We start from the raw sequence: 17,861 nt of genomic DNA on the forward strand, positions 1-17,861 counted from the left end.
GCGAGGGAAGCGGAGGAGCCCCAAGAAGAGATGGAGCAGGAAATGGCAGCAGGTCCCTCTGCCCGGAGCAGCAGCCCCTCTGCTCCTGGCCACTCGCCTGAGAGGGCCCGGCGGCCCCCTAAGAGGAGGGCTGACAGTGACCAGGACCCACAGCCGCCCTGCAAGAGGCCGCCCCCTCGGCCTCACTAGCAGGCCTCTACTTCTCTTTAGTTAAAAATAAATTAATTTATTAAACATTACACTGAATCACAGAGTTGTATGTATTGGAAGATTACATGGAGATCATGTTGTCCAGCCCCTGCTGAAGCAGGCTCCCTGCAGTAGGCTCTTTGTAATGCACTCTGTGATGCCAATGGCTTTCTGGGCCATTAGGAATGCTGCTGGCTCACAGCCAACCTGTTTCCCACCAGGACACCCCAGTCCTTGTCTGCTCTGCTCCTTTCCTGCTGGCATTTTTGACACATATCGCTAGATGACAGCTTTTTCAGTTTGTTGGAATAGAATAACAATCATTGTCAAACTTCTAAAACTATAAACCTGCATTTTAAATATGTGGGTTGCTCTGGAAGTAATGACTCCTATTTATTTCCTTGGAAACTGCAACAGAGATGAGGATCAATGTAACACTATTTAATGGAGCATATTGTCAGCCACCAAAGACTGCTTTTAAACACAGTCACCATTACTGGCTATGCATTTTCTCTTGCAATTGAATAAGAACCTGCATGCCACACATAAAAAATCTGCCCCGGCTGATGTGACTGACTGTCACCATCACCACTGTTGAAACATACCACCCACTGCCTGACTCTGCTCATATCCACTGTTTGGTCTCCATAAACATTCTGCAAGCACTGAATTTCAACGGGTGCCATTTTTTCCACACGGTGCATTTCAGTTCTATCCCTTCACATTCACCTCCATATCAGACACCAATTTGTCAGACTGCCTCTTTGCTGCTATCTGTCACATAGTAACAAAACATAGTGGAATATTGGTGGCAAGGTTCAGCCTCTACTGCCATACCTCCAACATCCACCTCTGACATTGCAGGCCAACATCATAAAATAGGAGATATTAGTTTTGGAGCAGCCGTTGTACTTTTTTGTAAGTACATGTGAAAAATAATTTAAGATCTATTATTACTCCTTTCACCAGTGATGGAAGTCTTGTGTTAAAACATACATATAATTGTAAAACATAGTTTAATTTGTGTTGTTTTTATCATTGCAAAACATATAAAAGGAAGGTTCCTAGACAAGAGGGAGAGAATGAGTAAAAAGACTGATAGAGAACTAAAATTGTGAGAGCATTCCAGGAGAGCTTAGGAAACTGAGTACCAACATCTGCGAGGTTCCTTAATCTCAAGCCCCTTTGACTCCATCCCAAACCCTTGGGTTTAGATTCTCTAATTTCTCAGAGATTTGGGGCAGAGGCAATTTAAGTCAGCATGCATGTTCAGAGTTGAAGTTTGCAAATTTACTTAGTTTCATGCTTGCAATAACTGTGCCAACATACACTGGAAAAATGTTGGCTTTCATTTCGACTTTGGCATGCTGTTGTTTGGCTCTTGCACACTAGTTATCTGTTCACATTTACCATAAATAATGACTAGAAACCTAACCTGCAACTAGACATTTTAAGTAACTTCTGGAACAGTTTATTTCCTTCTTTCCTCCACCCCCTTAAGACTTTTTGTCTTGTGGGATTTATTTGCAATCTGCTAGATGAAGCTCTAAGGCAAGTTTGCCAGATCTGGGGCTGCATCATCGTTCAGCACATCTGGAAGTGGTTTATGGGCTCTCATTCCTTTGGTGCCGCGTCTGGACTCTGTGCTATTCCTCAGCAGCAGGGAGAGAAAAGAAAACCAGCACAACTCCAAAGTAAACTTTGAAGAGTTTGAAAAAGGAATTGAATCTTAAAACTGTTTCTGTGCCCTGTAAGGCCCTTGTACAGGGGACTTTAAAGGAAGACGATGGGCAAGGAAGCTTTGGCAAGAATGCTGACAGCTGTGGGCTATCTAGGATCCAAGTAAAAAGCTCTACAGCTCTTCAGGAGAAAGGAGTCCCGATTACTGTGCTGCTTTGAAGAGGTAAAAAGACTAATTATGCAGGAAATGTCCGAGCAGTAATGTCACTGTTTCTGAGCTTTCCCTTCTACAGCCCCTCGTTTTGTTACAGATTTTGGCAGCTGAGTTATGGACTGCCAGGTTCTAGGAACTAATGTCTAAATTCGAGAAAAATGAATAAATATTTGAAGGGGAACAAATATTCCTCTCTTTTTCTAGAAACCAGTGGGCGATCAGTCTGAGTTGCTGAAACTTTAGGAACTTTGTAGGTTTGAAATGCAGACTTATTTTGTTTGATTCTTTTGGACTTTGGATTTTAAAATGTAAAACATAGTTCAATTTATGTTGTTTTTATCATGCAGAAGACATCCTGAGGCTGTGACTATTCAACTTTCATTTTGTGGTGATCATCAGTATTATTTGTGACTCTCATTATAGTTTAATTAAAAGCAGTAGTCAGCTCCATTGAAGTCAGTAGAAAATTGCTGTTAGCTTGAATGAGGTGAGAATGTTACTTCAAGAGTGGAGCGGTTTTTGTTGCCTCTGTCCTCATCTAAATGAGTAAAATTTGTAATGGCTAATGCTGCAATACTTGTGTAACGTGGGAGAGAGGGTACGTCTAAACAGCAGGCTTTTGTGACTGATAAGTTTGTTTTCATATCTATGTAAATGAATGCCACATGAAAGGAGTGGGCTGCTGGAATGCAGGCAAGGGCTGCAGATGTGAAAGAATTCCTCTTAGAAATATTCCTCTCTCTCCAATCTAGTCAGCTGTAAGGATCTAAATATATGCAAATATATAGTGGCTTGTAAACAAAGCCTCATCATTGCTTTATGTATATTTTTATTACAATCGTACTTGCAAATCAAAAAGTGGAGTCTATTTCATTATGCTCCCTCACTATTAGTATTAACCAATGGGAGAGATTCATTTTGGTGACTTAAGTTTCAAGAATTTTTGCCGTTCCATATTCCTTTTCAAGGAATCAGAATGAACTTCATTTTTGTATGTGCACAGAAACAGTTATATATCCTTATCTAGGCTCTAGTGGATCTGTGTGTCTGTAATTGGGAAAAATGGCTTTCAGTTGTGCAGATAGCTGCTGTAGTGGTGGAATCACATGGTTGTTTCTTCCTTTCCTCCTGCCCCAACTTCTGATGCTGATTTCTTACTGTTGTTTTTTCACAAAAACAGCAGTAGTAAACAATACCAGTGCTTGCAGAATTCAAACAAATGTTATCTGTTACACAGTTCTGTATTTTAGGGGTTATGTTCTTTCCTCTTCAGCATAAAGACACGGTCACTCTTAGGCCTTGTTTAGAAGAGCAGTTTTAGGGAAGCCTACTTCACTTTCTCAAGCATCACAAATACAGTACATAAATCTGAAAGTAATGCCTCCTATTTTATGATGTTGGCCTGCAACGTCAGAGGCGGCTGTTGGTATGGCAGGAGAGGCTGAACCTTCCCACCAATGTCCCATTACATGTTGTTGCCATGTGACAGATGGCAGCAAAAGGGCAGTCTGACAAAGCAGTGTTTGACATGGAAATGTGTATGAAGCAAAATTCCTCCATGCAGAGAAGTGGCACCCACTGGCATTCATTCACATTTGCTGAACATTTATGGGGACCAAATGGTGTATGTGAGCAAAATGAGGTGGTGGTGATGTGTTTCAGCAGTGGGAACAGTGACAGTCACCTCTGCAGATGCAAACTTTTGTGAGCACAAAATGAAGGCTCTTGCTCATCAGTGGCAAAAAGGCATAGCTAATGGTGATGACTGTGTTGAAAAACAGCCTTTTGTAGCAAAGAATTTGCTGTATCAGTGCTACTGTGCTCTTTGTAGTTGTTGTAGTTTCCAAAAAAATGCATAGAATCATAAAATCATAGAATCATAGAATCATGGAATGGCCTGGGTTGAAAAAGACCACAGTGATCACCTAGTTTCAACCCCCCTGCTATGTGCAGGGTCGCCAACCACCAGACCAGGCTGCCCAGAGCCACATCCAGCCTGGCCTTGAATGCCTCCAGGGATGGTGCATCCACAACCTCCTTGGGCAACCTGTTCCAGTGCGTCACCACCCTGTGTGTGAAAAACTTCCTCCTAATATCTAACCCTAAGTCTCCCCCATCTCAGTTTAAAACCATTCCCCCTTGTCCTATCACTATCAACTAATGTAAACAGCTGTTCCCCCTTCTGTTCATACGCTCCCTTCAAGCACTGGAAGGCCACAATGAGGTCTCCCCAGAGCCTTCTCTTCTCCAAGCTAAACAAGCCCAGTTCCCTCAACCTTTTTTAATAGGAGAGGTGCTCCAGCCCTCTGATCATCAAGGATCACTAGGAGCAGTGATCATAGGAGGCACTTCTTTCAGAGCGGCCTACATACAAGCCACTTTGCACAAGTTCCCCTTTTATTGTTGCTGGCTGGACAATTCCTAGTTTGGGAAGTATATTCTGGCAAGAGGTTAGTATTTATGATTACTGTTGTGTTTTATTTGAGATTGGAAATAGATGTATTTATAAATTTCACCTGATGGTGTTTTGACACCATTTTGTAAATTATTTTAAGATGTGTTAAAGATGTTACTTATTACTGATGTAGGTGACTGGGTTGTAGGTGACTGAATGTATTAAAACACAATGCATTTCAATTTCTCTCTCTCTCTCTCTCTCTTTTTTTTTTTTTTTTTTTTTACAGCAGACCACAGTTCTTATCCAACAGAACACATGGCTCTTTTAAAGAAAAGTAAGAGAGATTAAAAGCATTTTAAAAATACATATTTTTAAAAGAGGGCAGTGATATCAAGTGCAGTTTCTCAAAACTGCTATAACAGCTGCATGCAAACTCTAATTTTGATAAATTATACTTAAGCTTTATTATCAAAATAGGATTTTTCTTGTAAACTACATCAGATAAGTGTGTTCATAAATTCCACTAACCAGAGATCACTCAGCACTTTTCTGTGTGATACTTATGAACTGGGCTTTCCCTCTGAGGGCACAGGTAATGAGCAGCTCCATGTGGGTGTGCACAGAGCACCCAAAATGGCTTTTTAACAGAGCTATGTGCAGCTATGCTCTTCATACTCGCTGTTGAAATGCAGCCCTGAGAAATTTGAGTTCTCATCAGCTGTCAAGATCAATGACTGAAAATTGACCCAAAATTTCATTGAAGCCAGTGGGTGTTTTCTCAGCTGACATCAGTCAGTGCAGTTGGTGATGTGTGAACCAATTTCAACTTACTTGTATGCTCAGTTCTGGTCAATGACCCTTTTGACTCAAAGAGACTAAAACTTTGTTTCCTTTGTTCTTTTGTACACCTTAAATATTTACCATCCCCTTTATGATGGTACAGAAGTGGTGAAGAAGATCTAAAGAACTCCATTGAGTATTTCTTCCCCATTATACCACTGAGCTGTTGTGTACTCACAGTTGGCTTATGCTGGATGAATTAATGTAGTACAACACAAACTGATAGGAACTGTGAAGTCGTAATATACAGCAAGGCACTTGCTTTAGCATGGTTGGATTTGGTTTTACTAATTAAAGTGTCAACATTTTTATGTGTTTTCAAATATTTTGCAATAAACCCTACCTGGTTTCAGTGGTGTGCTGGGTTTATTTTTCTAGTACTGTTAGAATTTTGCTTGGGTATACCTTCAAGATTTGCATTCAGTTATTTTTTCTTGTGTCTGAAGGAAGTGTGAGTGAAGGAAAATGTAGGTACAAATAATTCGTTCTTGAAGTCCCATGGTGTAGCCAGTGAAAGAAAGTTCCAGGCTTCTAGCATTCAGAAACATGAATTTAATAGGTTTTATAACCCATGTGTATTGGGAGCACAGTGATTTATTGAGCAACCAAACAACGAAAATCAGATGGTTGGAAATAAATGGAAAGAGATAGAAATGCATTATGCTATTAACACGGCACTTGTAGTTTGATCAAATAGCAAGAGAAAGGAGATTTTGGCAAACACAGCAAATACACATTATGCTATGTAATGGTTGCAAATTGTCTTTTTTTCTAAAAAGGTACAATTAGTACTCTAGCTATTAGAGTGATCATTAACAAATTCTCTATTTTGTTTCAGTTAACCAGATCTTACTGTTACTTCTTATATTAACCGTGTGTGCAATCCTGTACAACAAAGTTCACAAAGCACCATCTGCCTTAAGGAATGAAGCAGGTAAATGACTTATGTTTCTGATTTATACTTCTTTCCTCTTCATTTGAGCAGTTGGGCTTTTGTTTGTTTGTTTGTTTTCCCCTAATTAAACCAGTTTGCCTTGCAGTAGATGAGCCATTTAAGCTGTTGCATGTGGTCTGAGATGCAGAAGTTTTTTGGTTCTGAATTCCTCAAAGAAACTAGCAGGAGAGTGACTAAAAATTGTCATCCTGCTTCAAGTTTTTATACAGATGTCACTGATGAAGTTGTAAACTGGTGTATATCTTCGTTTACACTGAACACTATTTTTCCCCATTTTATTGTTAGCAACTTCCTTGTGGTGCAGAACTTTTCACTATTCCTTTCTAGCTTCCCAAAGAAGTGAAGCTCATGCATTTGCACCAGCTCTTCCACTTACCTCCTTCCTTTGATAATTTTGGAATCCATCATTCAATTTGTTCTAAATATAACTGAGAAGTCTCAAAGGTATTCAGACTTCACGTTTCATGTGAATAAGCAGTTACATGGAGGACAGCCTGTTGGGCAGAAAGTACAGAGAACTCTGCATTCTGTTTGGAGACATCCAACAGTCCTGTCCACCCACATGTGGTTCTGGATTAGTGACAGCTCATGCTGTGTGTCTTGGCGAATGTGGATGTATATAAAATCTGGTAAGGAAATGGGGTGATTGTGACATGATTCCGCTGTTTGTAGAACTTTGTGCTCACTCATATCATCCAGATAGGATACAAAAGTTTCTCAATTTTCTGATATAAAATATGGTTTGTTTCTTGTAGGTGAGTTGGAGAGTCCTAAGGAAACGGAGGAAGAAATCCCAGTTGTAATCTGTGCTGCTGCAGGCAGAATGGGTGCAACTGTAGCAGCAATCAGTAGCATCTACAGCAACACAGAGGCTAATGTTTTGTTCTACATAGTTGGACTGAAGAACACCATCCCACATATTCGGTATAAACCAGCCTTATTTTATTTCATGCTGTAATTAGGAGCAGATTGTTGTTTTCCTTAGCATGGGCATAACGTTTAGAGGACTTTTCAGGAAATTCCTTCTTCCTTTTGCTTAAGTAGTGCTATTGGTTTCAGTCCCCAGGATTCCCTACATTTAGGAATAAGGATCATTTTGCCCCACTCGAGGCACTGACTAGTTTAAAGGGGTATGAAATAACCAGATCAAGTCCATAGCTGTGCCTTTCTGCCTTTTGTATCTGCAGAAGAATATATAATAAGGTAAGTGACAAGCTTACTTGTTGCAAGCCCTCTTTGTGGCACTGAGCTCACCTTGTGTGGAGTCATATCTTCAGCTTCAGAGTAGCAAAGCCTGCTGCCTAAAGCTAATTTCAGGTAAGACGTAGTGTTAAAGTTTTGAGATAGAGGCCCAAAGAAGCTAGTAATGAAAGTTTGGATGTTAAATTCAAATGTTCCCTACAAATGGAGGTGCAGTGTAAATCAAAATTAAAGCTGATTGTTTCAGAAGTTCTTGCCTCTGGCTGCTTCTGTAGCTTGTGTACAAAATGTGTCAAAGTGAAAAGATGTGATGAGTTTTCCCAATCCAATTCATCAATAATCTAGAAAATAGAATGGGGAATGTTCTCTCTGTATCTGCAGTTGGCACGAAGCTGGAAGAGACATTGAGCAACATGATGAGCTGAAAACAAAGTGTTGATGAGTTGGAAAAATGAGCTGTAAAATGTGATGAAGTTCAGTAGAGGTGGAAATAACTGACTGTGTCAGCTCAGGTTGAAGCAGAAGTTTTATAGAATCACGAAATCATGAAGGTTGGAAAAGACCTTGAAGATGACCCAGTCCAACCATCAGCCCATCCCCACCATGCCCGCTGCCCACATCCCTCAGTGCCACATCCACACAGCTCTGGAACACCTCCAGGGATGGTGACTGCACCCCCTCCCTGGGCAGCCCGTGCCACTGCACAGCGCTGTTCTTTCTGAGAATCAATGTTTCCTAATATCCAGCCTGAATGGAATCATAGATTCTATTTGATAACACTTGCCAGAGAGTATAGGAACTCCAGCTGCATAGTAACATGAGAGTAATTTAAGATAGGTCAGAAAGAAACTTTACTATAAGCTAGTGAGAGAGCAAGGGCACAGAGGGATAGATGCTGTCTCAATGTTCTTTTATTAAGTACTTGCTGTTCCTATATTCTTTGATACACTCATATTGAAAACTACAGAGCTGTGACTGATAATGGACCGCACTATTGTGTGTGGACATGCGTACACACACACATACACTTCATAGTGAGATATGCTTGTGGATGTATATGGCCTCTGGAAATGTGAGGACATTTTTTGATGATAAGAAATACGACAAAATATTGGACAAAAACAGTTTTTTCCTCTGCTAAATTGTGAATAGATATGATGATCATCTTGAAGAACATAAAGTGGGGCAAAAGGGAAAAAAGCAACCTATTCTTTAATAGGTTTTATTCTTAATTCTTAATTATCTGCACAGCACATAGGATAAGAAAAAAATGGTTTATAATAAGAAAGACTAAGAAAGTGACATTTAATGCTAGTGGTGAAGAAAGATGTGTTGCTGCAGACACAAGTGGTTCTGTCTTGGGGTCAGATAGACCAAGTGAGCTTCCAAGGCCTCTTATTCTCTTATGAGTCTGAGAAAATATTTGCTAGAAGCTGAATATTTATTTTAACACTTTTATTTTTAATCATAGAAAATGGATTGAAAATTCTAAACTAAAAGAAATAAAATTTAAGACTGTGGAATTCAACCCCATGGTACTGAAAGGAAAAATCAGACAAGATGCATCGCGTCCTGAGCTACTGCAGCCTGTGAGTAGACAAACACCACATCACACATTTTCAGGATTTTAATGCTCATTGCAGGTTTTAAGATCTCCCAGTTTCCTGTTCTGTTACACGGGATGGGTATAACTCAAAGAAGCCCCTTCAAGTCCAATGCTAAGCTTTCACTCAAGAAGGAGATGTGCACTGTAACAAGCTCCTTGCAACTCTTCTGTCATGCTGGGACGTCATCTATTCTGTGGCACAAACTCAGTGATTTGCATGTGTTGTTTAGAAGAGGAAAGGTGTCACAGTGTTCTTTGTGCCTCCATGATATCTAGCGGGCTGCAATCTGCTCATGTCTGGGATTAACTCAGAGACTAGAAACTGAAATACTGCTGGCTGACAAGGGGCAAATCAGATGTAACAAATTATTAGTAAAGGAGTTAGAAACAAAACAGAGAAGAACATTATGCCAAAATGTAAATACGTAGTTTTCCCACCACCCTAAATACTCTGTGCAGATTAAACCCTCTTATCTCAAAAGGACATAGAACCACTGGAAAAGTTTTAGGACTGTTCAGAGTTTTCTTTTGCCCTTCTCTGAGCCTGTGGCATTTCTAATGCATGGAAAGAATTTCATGCAATATTTGTGAGAGTGATTTAGTATTCTTTAGCCTGGAAATGGCCTTTTGGCATGAAAACAGTAGAGATCCACAGAACTGATTGGCATGGAGGTCAGAATAGGGGATGATAACTTACTGTCTCTTCTCATATAAGAACTAACAGCTATTCAAACACTTTAGTAAGAGGAACAGCCAGATCAAAGAAGAAATGTTGCATGCTTTTCAAGCAGTGAGTACTAAACCTCTAGAACTTGTTGCTAAAATATCTTGTGAACATAATAAATTCACAGGGATTCAGTGGAGGCTGAAGTGGACTACATCTGGTTCAGGAAATTTCTTGAGCTAAAAAAACATGGAAGCTGTGGAACAGCTTTTCTGTATACTTGCTGTATTCTTACATTTGTCTGATCATCTCTGCTTAAGACCACTCTGACAAGTGGAATGACCTGAATCAATATGGTTGATGGTGATGCCTTTTCCCTCTTTGTATTCATTATTTCAATTGTAGAAAATGCTATCCCTCATCTGTGCTATTAGTCAAATCATTTCTGTAGAGTGGAAAGATGGCTATGTTAACTGTGAAGCTAACACATTCCAGGTCCAGGGAAGTTATCATCCCTCTTTACTCAGCACTGGTGAGATTGCATTTGGGATACTGTCGTCCTGTTCATAGCTTCCCAGTACCAGAAATTTATGGATTTATTGAAGTGAGTTCAATAGAGGGCCACAAAGGTGATAAGGGACTGGAACATCTATACGTGAAGAGAGGCAAATAGAGCTGGGACCATTTGGCCTGCAGAAGAGAATGCTCCAAAGGATCTGATCAATGTGTTTATTAAATACCTGATGGGATGCATGAAGACAAGAGAGCCAGACTGATCTCAGTAGTGCCTGCTGGTAGGGGAAAAGGCAATGGGCAGAAGTTAAAACTGTAACATTAAATCTCAATGCAAGGTAAATCATTTTTAGGTAGTCAAACATACAGAGCAGGGCGTGATGTTTCCATCCGTGCAGATATTCAGAACCCAAGTGAACACAATCCCATGCAGTTTGCCCTGGTACTGGTACCAAGACACTGGTAAAGCTACATGAAAGAAGCATATGATAGTTGGCTAGTGCTCAATGATGAGAGAAATCAAAACAGAATATTAATTGAGACAGTGTCATCTGAAATCCAGGAAGAAAATTCTCTAGTCCCAGTGTGGTGTTATAAAGAGGCATTCCTTTATTCCTCACAATACTTACTGGGCATCTTGACAAGTCAAGCACGTGCTCTCAGAGTTAAAGTTCTACATTTAAACAGTTACAACATACATATGCAATACATTTGCATATTCATTCTTTTCCAAGAACTCATCAATATATGCTATTGTCCTTCTGTGTGTGCCTGGCAGGAGCCTCTGGTGGTCTTAGACCACCTACTTCCTCCTCATTTTTCCGCCATCATCTTCATCACAATGACTTTTGACTGACCATTGGCTGTTTTTCCACAGTTTGGCGGATTTCCATTGCTTGTAATGCCATAATGAGCAACTTTCTATCTTGGGGTGCTATAAGCTAAAACAATATATGTGAAATCCAAGAAAAAAAGCCCTTGCACCCAATGGTTGCAAAGATAAAAGAAGTCTGTGGTGACTTCAGTGCTTCTGTGAAGCAGGATCATTCAGAAAAAGAAGGCTGCTCATACACCAAGCAAAGCTAAACTGGAAAGTTTTAGAACTAACATAGCATTTATTGATTCCTTTTGCTAAACTAATATATTGGTTCTCAAACTAATATATTGATCCCTATTGCTAAACCAACCTATATTAATGGAAGCTTGAGACTAATGCATTAAACTTCTTTGTCATTTAGGATTTACTCTTCTTTTCCTGTTTAATAGCTGAACTTCGTTCGATTTTACCTTCCTTTGCTTATCCAGAAACACGAGAAAGTCATATATTTGGATGATGATGTCATTGTTCAAGGTAAGCTGTCTCCAAAAAGCAATTTCTGGCAGAATTAGCATAAAACTTATTGCAGCTTTCATGGTCTAGAAGGAAGCTGCTAGGAATGTTGTGCTTGTGAAAAATACAAATAATCTCTTTATTTATTTAGAGGAAATTTTGAAGTGTGTCTCTACATGTCTGCTGAATAGTTGATTGTGATCCAAATTACATGCACTGATTTCATTTAAATTAGATTTGGTCAATTGCTGAAAGATATCTTGGTTTTCACTTGGGTGCTACAATATTTAGTTGTGTTTGTGTCTTGTGTTTCCTTCTAGCATTCAAATTCCCACAAATGTTGGCAGTGTCTTACCCAGAACTGCTATTTGTTCTTCAGAGTAGGAGGAATTTTCTCAGCTAGGTGGGCTAAAACCCCAAATACTAAAAATGTGACTCCGAACATCTTCAGTTCAAAATCCACAGCATTTTTCAAATTGTGATCAAAGATGTTGGAGTTCTTAGACAAATAAGAACAGTCAGAAAATACAAACATCCTGAAAAACATATACATATAAATTTTTTTTCATACAAACAAATCAAATTAGAGGAACAGTTGCTCTTTTTTTTTTTTTTTTTTTTTTTTTTTTTGAGAATTTCTGACCTGCATCCCTCTTTCCTGCACCCAACACTTGACATTCACCAGGAAGAAGGCTACTGTCAGCCTGAATTAACTTCCTGGTAGGATTCAAGGCAGTACTCCCACAGACAGCAAGGAGGTGGCCCACGGCAGAGGGGAGGTAGGGCTTTTCTCTTCCATTAGGGTATACCAGATTGTGTCAGCTGATACTGCTTCTGGAAACACAGATAAGGTGCAGTTTTTCATTACAGCTTACCGTAGGCTGCTGCCTACTGAAGTGGTCTCTCCTATCCTCAGGCAGATCCTGTTACTTCTCTTCTTTCACATCTACAGCTGTGAAACGAGCTGACTCAGCTGCTTGACCTGGCAGAAGACGAGCTACGTTAAAAAACAAAAACAGAAACCAAGCAATCAAAAATGTAACAACAACAACAAAACACAAAACCCTTTTTTCTCCTTGTTTCTTCAGTCAGCTTAGCTTGCTCATCCTTGGGCAGTGTAATCATAGGGCTCAGAAGAGAAGAATAAGGTTGGGCATGTGGGAGGAGAAGCAGAGGGTGGGAGTCTGTTTTGGCAGCTGCTTATCTGTAATATGAGAGCTCCCTGTTTGATGTGTCTGGAATGGGAGGGAATAGGAACTCTGACAGGGTAAGGAGTGAATGAGGATTTCAGAGTTTAACTTGGGGTTTGTTTATTGGTCAGCTGCTTTCTGTGGAGCAGTAAGAATGAAACATGCTGAACTTTTGGTGCAAAATCCAGAGAGGCTGTGGAGTTTCTTCTGAAAATGTTCACACACCATGCAGATACCTTCCTCTGGAATGTACTATAGGGAGCTTGCTTTAGCAGGGGTTGGACTAGATGATTTCCAGAGGACCCAACACATACAACTCTGTGATTCTGTGTAGTGTTTGTGTATTTATTTTTAATTACAGAGAAGTGTAAGCCCTGCTACTGTGGTGGAGGGGGTGGCCTCTTGCAGGGCGGGTGTAGGTCCTGGTCACTGTTAGTGCCCCTTTTATGGGGCTGCCAGGCACTCTCAGGTGGGTGGCCAGGAGTGGAAGGGCTGGGTACCTGGGCAGTGGGACCTCAGGCTGCAGCCCTGGCCCTGGCAGCTGCCCACGTCCCAGCGCTCACCCCATTGCCACCGTGGGGGATGTGACCCCACTCAGCTCACCTCCGCCACTGCCTACCCATGGATTTGGGAAGGGCTGCCACCCGGATCAGGCCTCATTCCAGCTGGCCTTGAACACCTCCAGGGATGGGGCATCCACAGCTTCTTTATGCAGACGTCATGTGTTAGGCTATTTCCCTCTGTCAGGAAGGAGTTGGGTGGGTTGGGAAGCCTCCAGTGTAACATGCACCTTTCAGCTGGCCAGTGCTCATTGATCAGCACTGGGAATGCAGGTATCTTCCTAAAAGGTGTAAACACAGTAATATCAGGAAAACAAAAACAAACAAAAAACTGAAAAGGCACTTCTGAGGGAAAGAACTAATAGAATGCATAATTCTGTAACCATGCTTCTTAACAACGTAATCAGCTTCTGCTTTAGTTGTTTTTGGATGTTCAGACCAGATTACTATAATCAGTATTCAGTACATCCACATGTGAAGTTAGACATCCAGATACAGGACTCAAATTTGAAATTTTTCCCATATTGCAAAATTCAGCCCTGACTGATACCTAGAATATCTGCTGAAACTGTCAAGCTTTTAACTAGCATATATGAGAAGTTATCCTATCATCTGTGTAGCTGTGTGATACATTTGTTCTTATGCTTCTGAACTTTGAACAGGTGACATTCAGGAACTCTATGATACAAAGCTGGCTCCTGGCCATGCTGCGGCTTTTTCAGATGATTGTGATCTCCCTTCCACGCATGAGATGGTTAGAAGTGTTGGGATGCAGGTAAGATGCTGTTCTGTAAATTCTAATCGTGAATATATTGACTCATAAATGTTATATGGATCTACATCTTCCCCGAAGTATATATGTAGTGACAGGATGTGGGAAAAATGGCTTGAAACTGCAAGAGGGCAGATCTAGTCTAGATAACAGGAATAAATTCTTTCCTTTTACCATGAGGCTGGTGAGACACTGGCACGGGCTGCCCAGCGAGGTTGTGGATGCCCCCAGCCTTGAGGCATTCAAGGCCAGCCCGCATGGGGCCTGGAGCAGCCTGGTCCAGAGGGAGGCGGCCCTGCCTATAGCTGGGGGTTTGACCTACATCATCTTAAAGGTCCCTTCCAACCCAAACTATTCTATGATTCCATGAAAGTTTTCTTCTAATTTTTTAAAATGATTTTTTACTAGTTTTACAGTTAATCAAGAACTACAGTTCTGTACAGAAAGACCAAAATGTGGTGAGGAGAGAGCTTTATAGAACTTCCATGGTACAAAACTGTGGAAGAAGTAATTCAGTAGCTGGGAGCACTGTGCCTTTCAACCCCATGTCATATGGAAATTGAGATAGGTAATCATCATCTAGAAACTCAGCTTTGGGAGTGTATATTTAGTAACATAGAGCTACACTTACTCTTATATTCATTGAGATTCACAGGGAATAAATGTATTTCTTTTTTTTTTAAACTTCCTAGAACACATACATGGGATTTCTGGACTATAGAAAGCAAGCAATTAGAGACCTTGGCATCAGCCCCAGCACCTGCTCCTTTAATCCTGGCGTAATTGTTGCTAACATGACTGAATGGAAAAATCAGCGGCTCACAAAGCAGTTGGAAAAGTGGATGCAAAGAAATGTAGAGTATGTATAGAAATCTAACTTTGCACTTAACTGTAAACTGAACATTAAAGTATCATCTTCTGTTTGTAAGCTCTTTGAAGATTGTAACTCTATCAACAGTCTTTTCATTGCTTCATGAAATCCCAAAGTAAATTTCCACATGCTTAAACCTGATCAATAGTGTAACAGGAAATACCACCCGGAATTTCAGTCTTGCATTTAATCCCAAACCACTCTCAATCCTGAGAGGCACTGAGAACACGTGGTTCTTGTTTTGGATGACCAACCTCACCTTGGTTCAATACACTTACCTTCCCTTCTTGAGGCTGGTTTAGAGAGGAAGGAATATTTCCTTGTTTGTGTGGGGTCTCTCTAACTGAACTGTCATTGGGCATCACATTTCTTAAAATACCAGTAAAAAACACTTCTCTGTAGATGAAATGAACCTGATGTGAAAGATAATTTTTTAGCTTTGACTATGATGGATATAGTGAGAACAGTGTTCATTTTTTTTTCATTGCTAATCTGTTTGCAGATTTGACACTTCCTTTCCCTGCAAAGGCTTAAATTTAGGAAAACTAAATTGAAACAATTATTTGTGCTTTTGGACTCCATTCATTATTGGTTATTTTCAAGACTGAACAAAGGAGGAAAGACACAAACAATGAGCATGTGAATGAATGAAAATCTCCATGGCTTTCTCTTACTCTGTTTACAGAATGTTCTGAAAGGCCACTGCTATGCTTTTTATGAGCCTGAAAAAAACCTCCATGAGCATCACATCAGATTCATTCTAGAAAGATGATTTTGTACCATAACAACACATTTGTGTTCCTTTTAGCTCAATATTGAAACCACAGTGAACTGAATAGCTTTGTTATTAGTCAGAAAGAGCTTTTGAAAGTTATGATTTTTATTTGTTTGTTGTTCTGTAGCCTCTGAGCACCTCTTGATACTTCTCAGGCTTCCTCCTTGCTGGACTCAGCAGACAGCACAATGTCCTGCAGGCACTGTGGCTGCTCCCATCTGCTGCGTGGCCAGGCCTGCAGCGCACTGTGGCCAGACATCTGCCTGCTACCACTTAAGCCTCCCTTCACAGTAATTTGACTTTTTTAAAAAAACAAACCACAAACCCTGCATTTTTCACAGAACTCACAGGAAATTAATATCCATTAGCTGCTGGTTCATACTAACCAGTCTGCCAAATCTGTTCTGAAGTTAACTTCAGGCCTCAAAGTTGGCCAGGTGGAAAGCAGAAAGAGGACAGATGCATGGCAGCGTGTACATCTTCCAAAGAAACCAGTCTAAAATAGGTTTGATTCCTTTATGTTGACAGCTTCTTTTTCCTACTGTAAACTTTTTCAGCCTCGTAGACTGCAGGCAGTGTGTAGAGTGCTCAGCTTCATGCTGGGTCTGACTCCCAGCACACTGCTTTGTAGCAACAACCTACTTAGCAGGAATTGGAGCTCCAAACACAAACAATTGAACAATTAAAAGCATTAGAAAGGAATATGCTGAAAATCAGGCTGTTCAGAGTACTTAAGTGTTTAGTTGTCTGATCTTTGCACTAAAGACTCTTTGATTGAGGTTCAGACATTTTCTTTGTTCTTTTGCAGGGAAAACCTCTACAGCAGCACCCTTGGGGGAGGTGTGGCGACCTCTCCAATGCTGATTGTATTTCATGGAAAGCATTCCACTATTAATCCTATGTGGCACATACGGCATCTCGGTAAGTTTTAACTTTCCATTTGCAGCTGGAACCCAATAAAGTGAGAGGTTAAGATTCCAGTATAGGACCTTACATTAGTTACAGGACTGCAGAATAATTGATCCGAATTATCTTGAGCCACGGAAAAGAATGTATGAAAGATCTGAGTATAGTCACAGACTGAAAAAAACAATATCAGACACTTCTGGCAGGCACAGCAGAAGCACACGGGATGCCTGGCAGTCTTTGTGCAGCCCACATTCTGAAGGATGCAGTTGACATTCACCTGGCAATGGTGACTTATCCTGATAATAGCTCATCTAGCAAAGTAAAATGAACAGCATGATGAAGCTGTTTGTAAATCCCAGCGACCACGATGTTGGTGTTGAGAGGAAGCTGAGATTTTTCAGATGTGGAGTCAAAGAGGCCTGAAATTGAAAAATGCTGCTCTGTTTCACAGTTAGTTGCCTACTGACGGGTGAAACCATGCTAATCAGGCTTTTTAAAAACAAACTGTATTTACCTCATTGTGCAGTGTCTTCCAGTACTAAAAGCTGGATTTTATTCCATGTACTCATGCAGGTTGGAGTCCTGATACCCGGTATTCAGAGCATTTTCTTCAAGAAGCTAAATTACTTCACTGGAATGGGAGATATAAACCTTGGGACTATCCCAGCGTTCACACTGATCTCTGGGAAAACTGGTTTATCCCTGACCCTTCAGGGAAGTTCAAATTAACGCGTCCTGACAGCTGATAATGAAAACACTTCAACATATTCAGACCTTTTGGGTTGCAGTATGCAAATAGTTGGTGATGCAACACATCAAATCGTATAACTAACTGATTTTAGAAAAATGTTGCTTAAATATTGCCATGAAATGACTATCAGTTTTGAGGGCTTATGGGTGGTATGTTAGTTACACAGTTCAAATTTTTTTTTTTTTTTTAATTTTCAAATAAAGTGAGGAAACAAGTTTATTTTACAATGAGGTATTTTCATTAAATATTTACTGAGGTGAAGTCAGATAATGTGTTTCAATGTGAAGTCAAGTATCTGCCAGGAGGAGAAAAATCTACAGAGGAAATAACTTGTGATATTAAATACAAGGTGTCTTTAGTCTATCAGCTGACAGGGAGCAGCTCAAAATTAAAACTCAGGCAGCATTTTAATAAGTAGTATTCAGCTGCATGATGATCATTTTG

At 40.3% G+C, this 17,861-nt stretch overlaps 1 protein-coding gene across 1 annotated transcript; it reads left to right on the plus strand.

The window, feature by feature from the left end:
• Positions 1-1,714: 1,714 nt before the first annotated feature.
• GLT8D2 (glycosyltransferase 8 domain containing 2) lies at positions 1,715-17,815 on the plus strand. The gene is made up of 10 exons (XM_048964896.1): positions 1,715-2,092; positions 4,768-4,815; positions 6,160-6,255; positions 7,032-7,200; positions 8,948-9,065; positions 11,526-11,610; positions 14,002-14,114; positions 14,804-14,970; positions 16,566-16,678; positions 17,240-17,815. Exons 2-10 carry the CDS (start codon positions 4,797-4,799, stop codon positions 17,410-17,412), a joined length of 1,053 nt encoding a protein of 350 aa, XP_048820853.1. The 5' UTR covers positions 1,715-2,092; positions 4,768-4,796; the 3' UTR covers positions 17,413-17,815.
• Positions 17,816-17,861: the final 46 nt, after the last annotated feature.

This window comes from Lagopus muta, chromosome 1 (assembly GCF_023343835.1).
Source record: "Lagopus muta isolate bLagMut1 chromosome 1, bLagMut1 primary, whole genome shotgun sequence".
In the NCBI taxonomy this organism is placed as follows: Eukaryota; Metazoa; Chordata; class Aves; order Galliformes; family Phasianidae; genus Lagopus; species Lagopus muta.

Coding starts and splice junctions, on each gene's coding strand:
- GLT8D2 (XM_048964896.1), top strand. Junction 7,201..8,947: donor AACACCATCCCACATATTCG/GTATAAACCAGC, acceptor TTTTAATCATAG/AAAATGGATTGAAAATTCTA. Junction 11,611..14,001: donor TGATGATGTCATTGTTCAAG/GTAAGCTGTCTC, acceptor AACTTTGAACAG/GTGACATTCAGGAACTCTAT.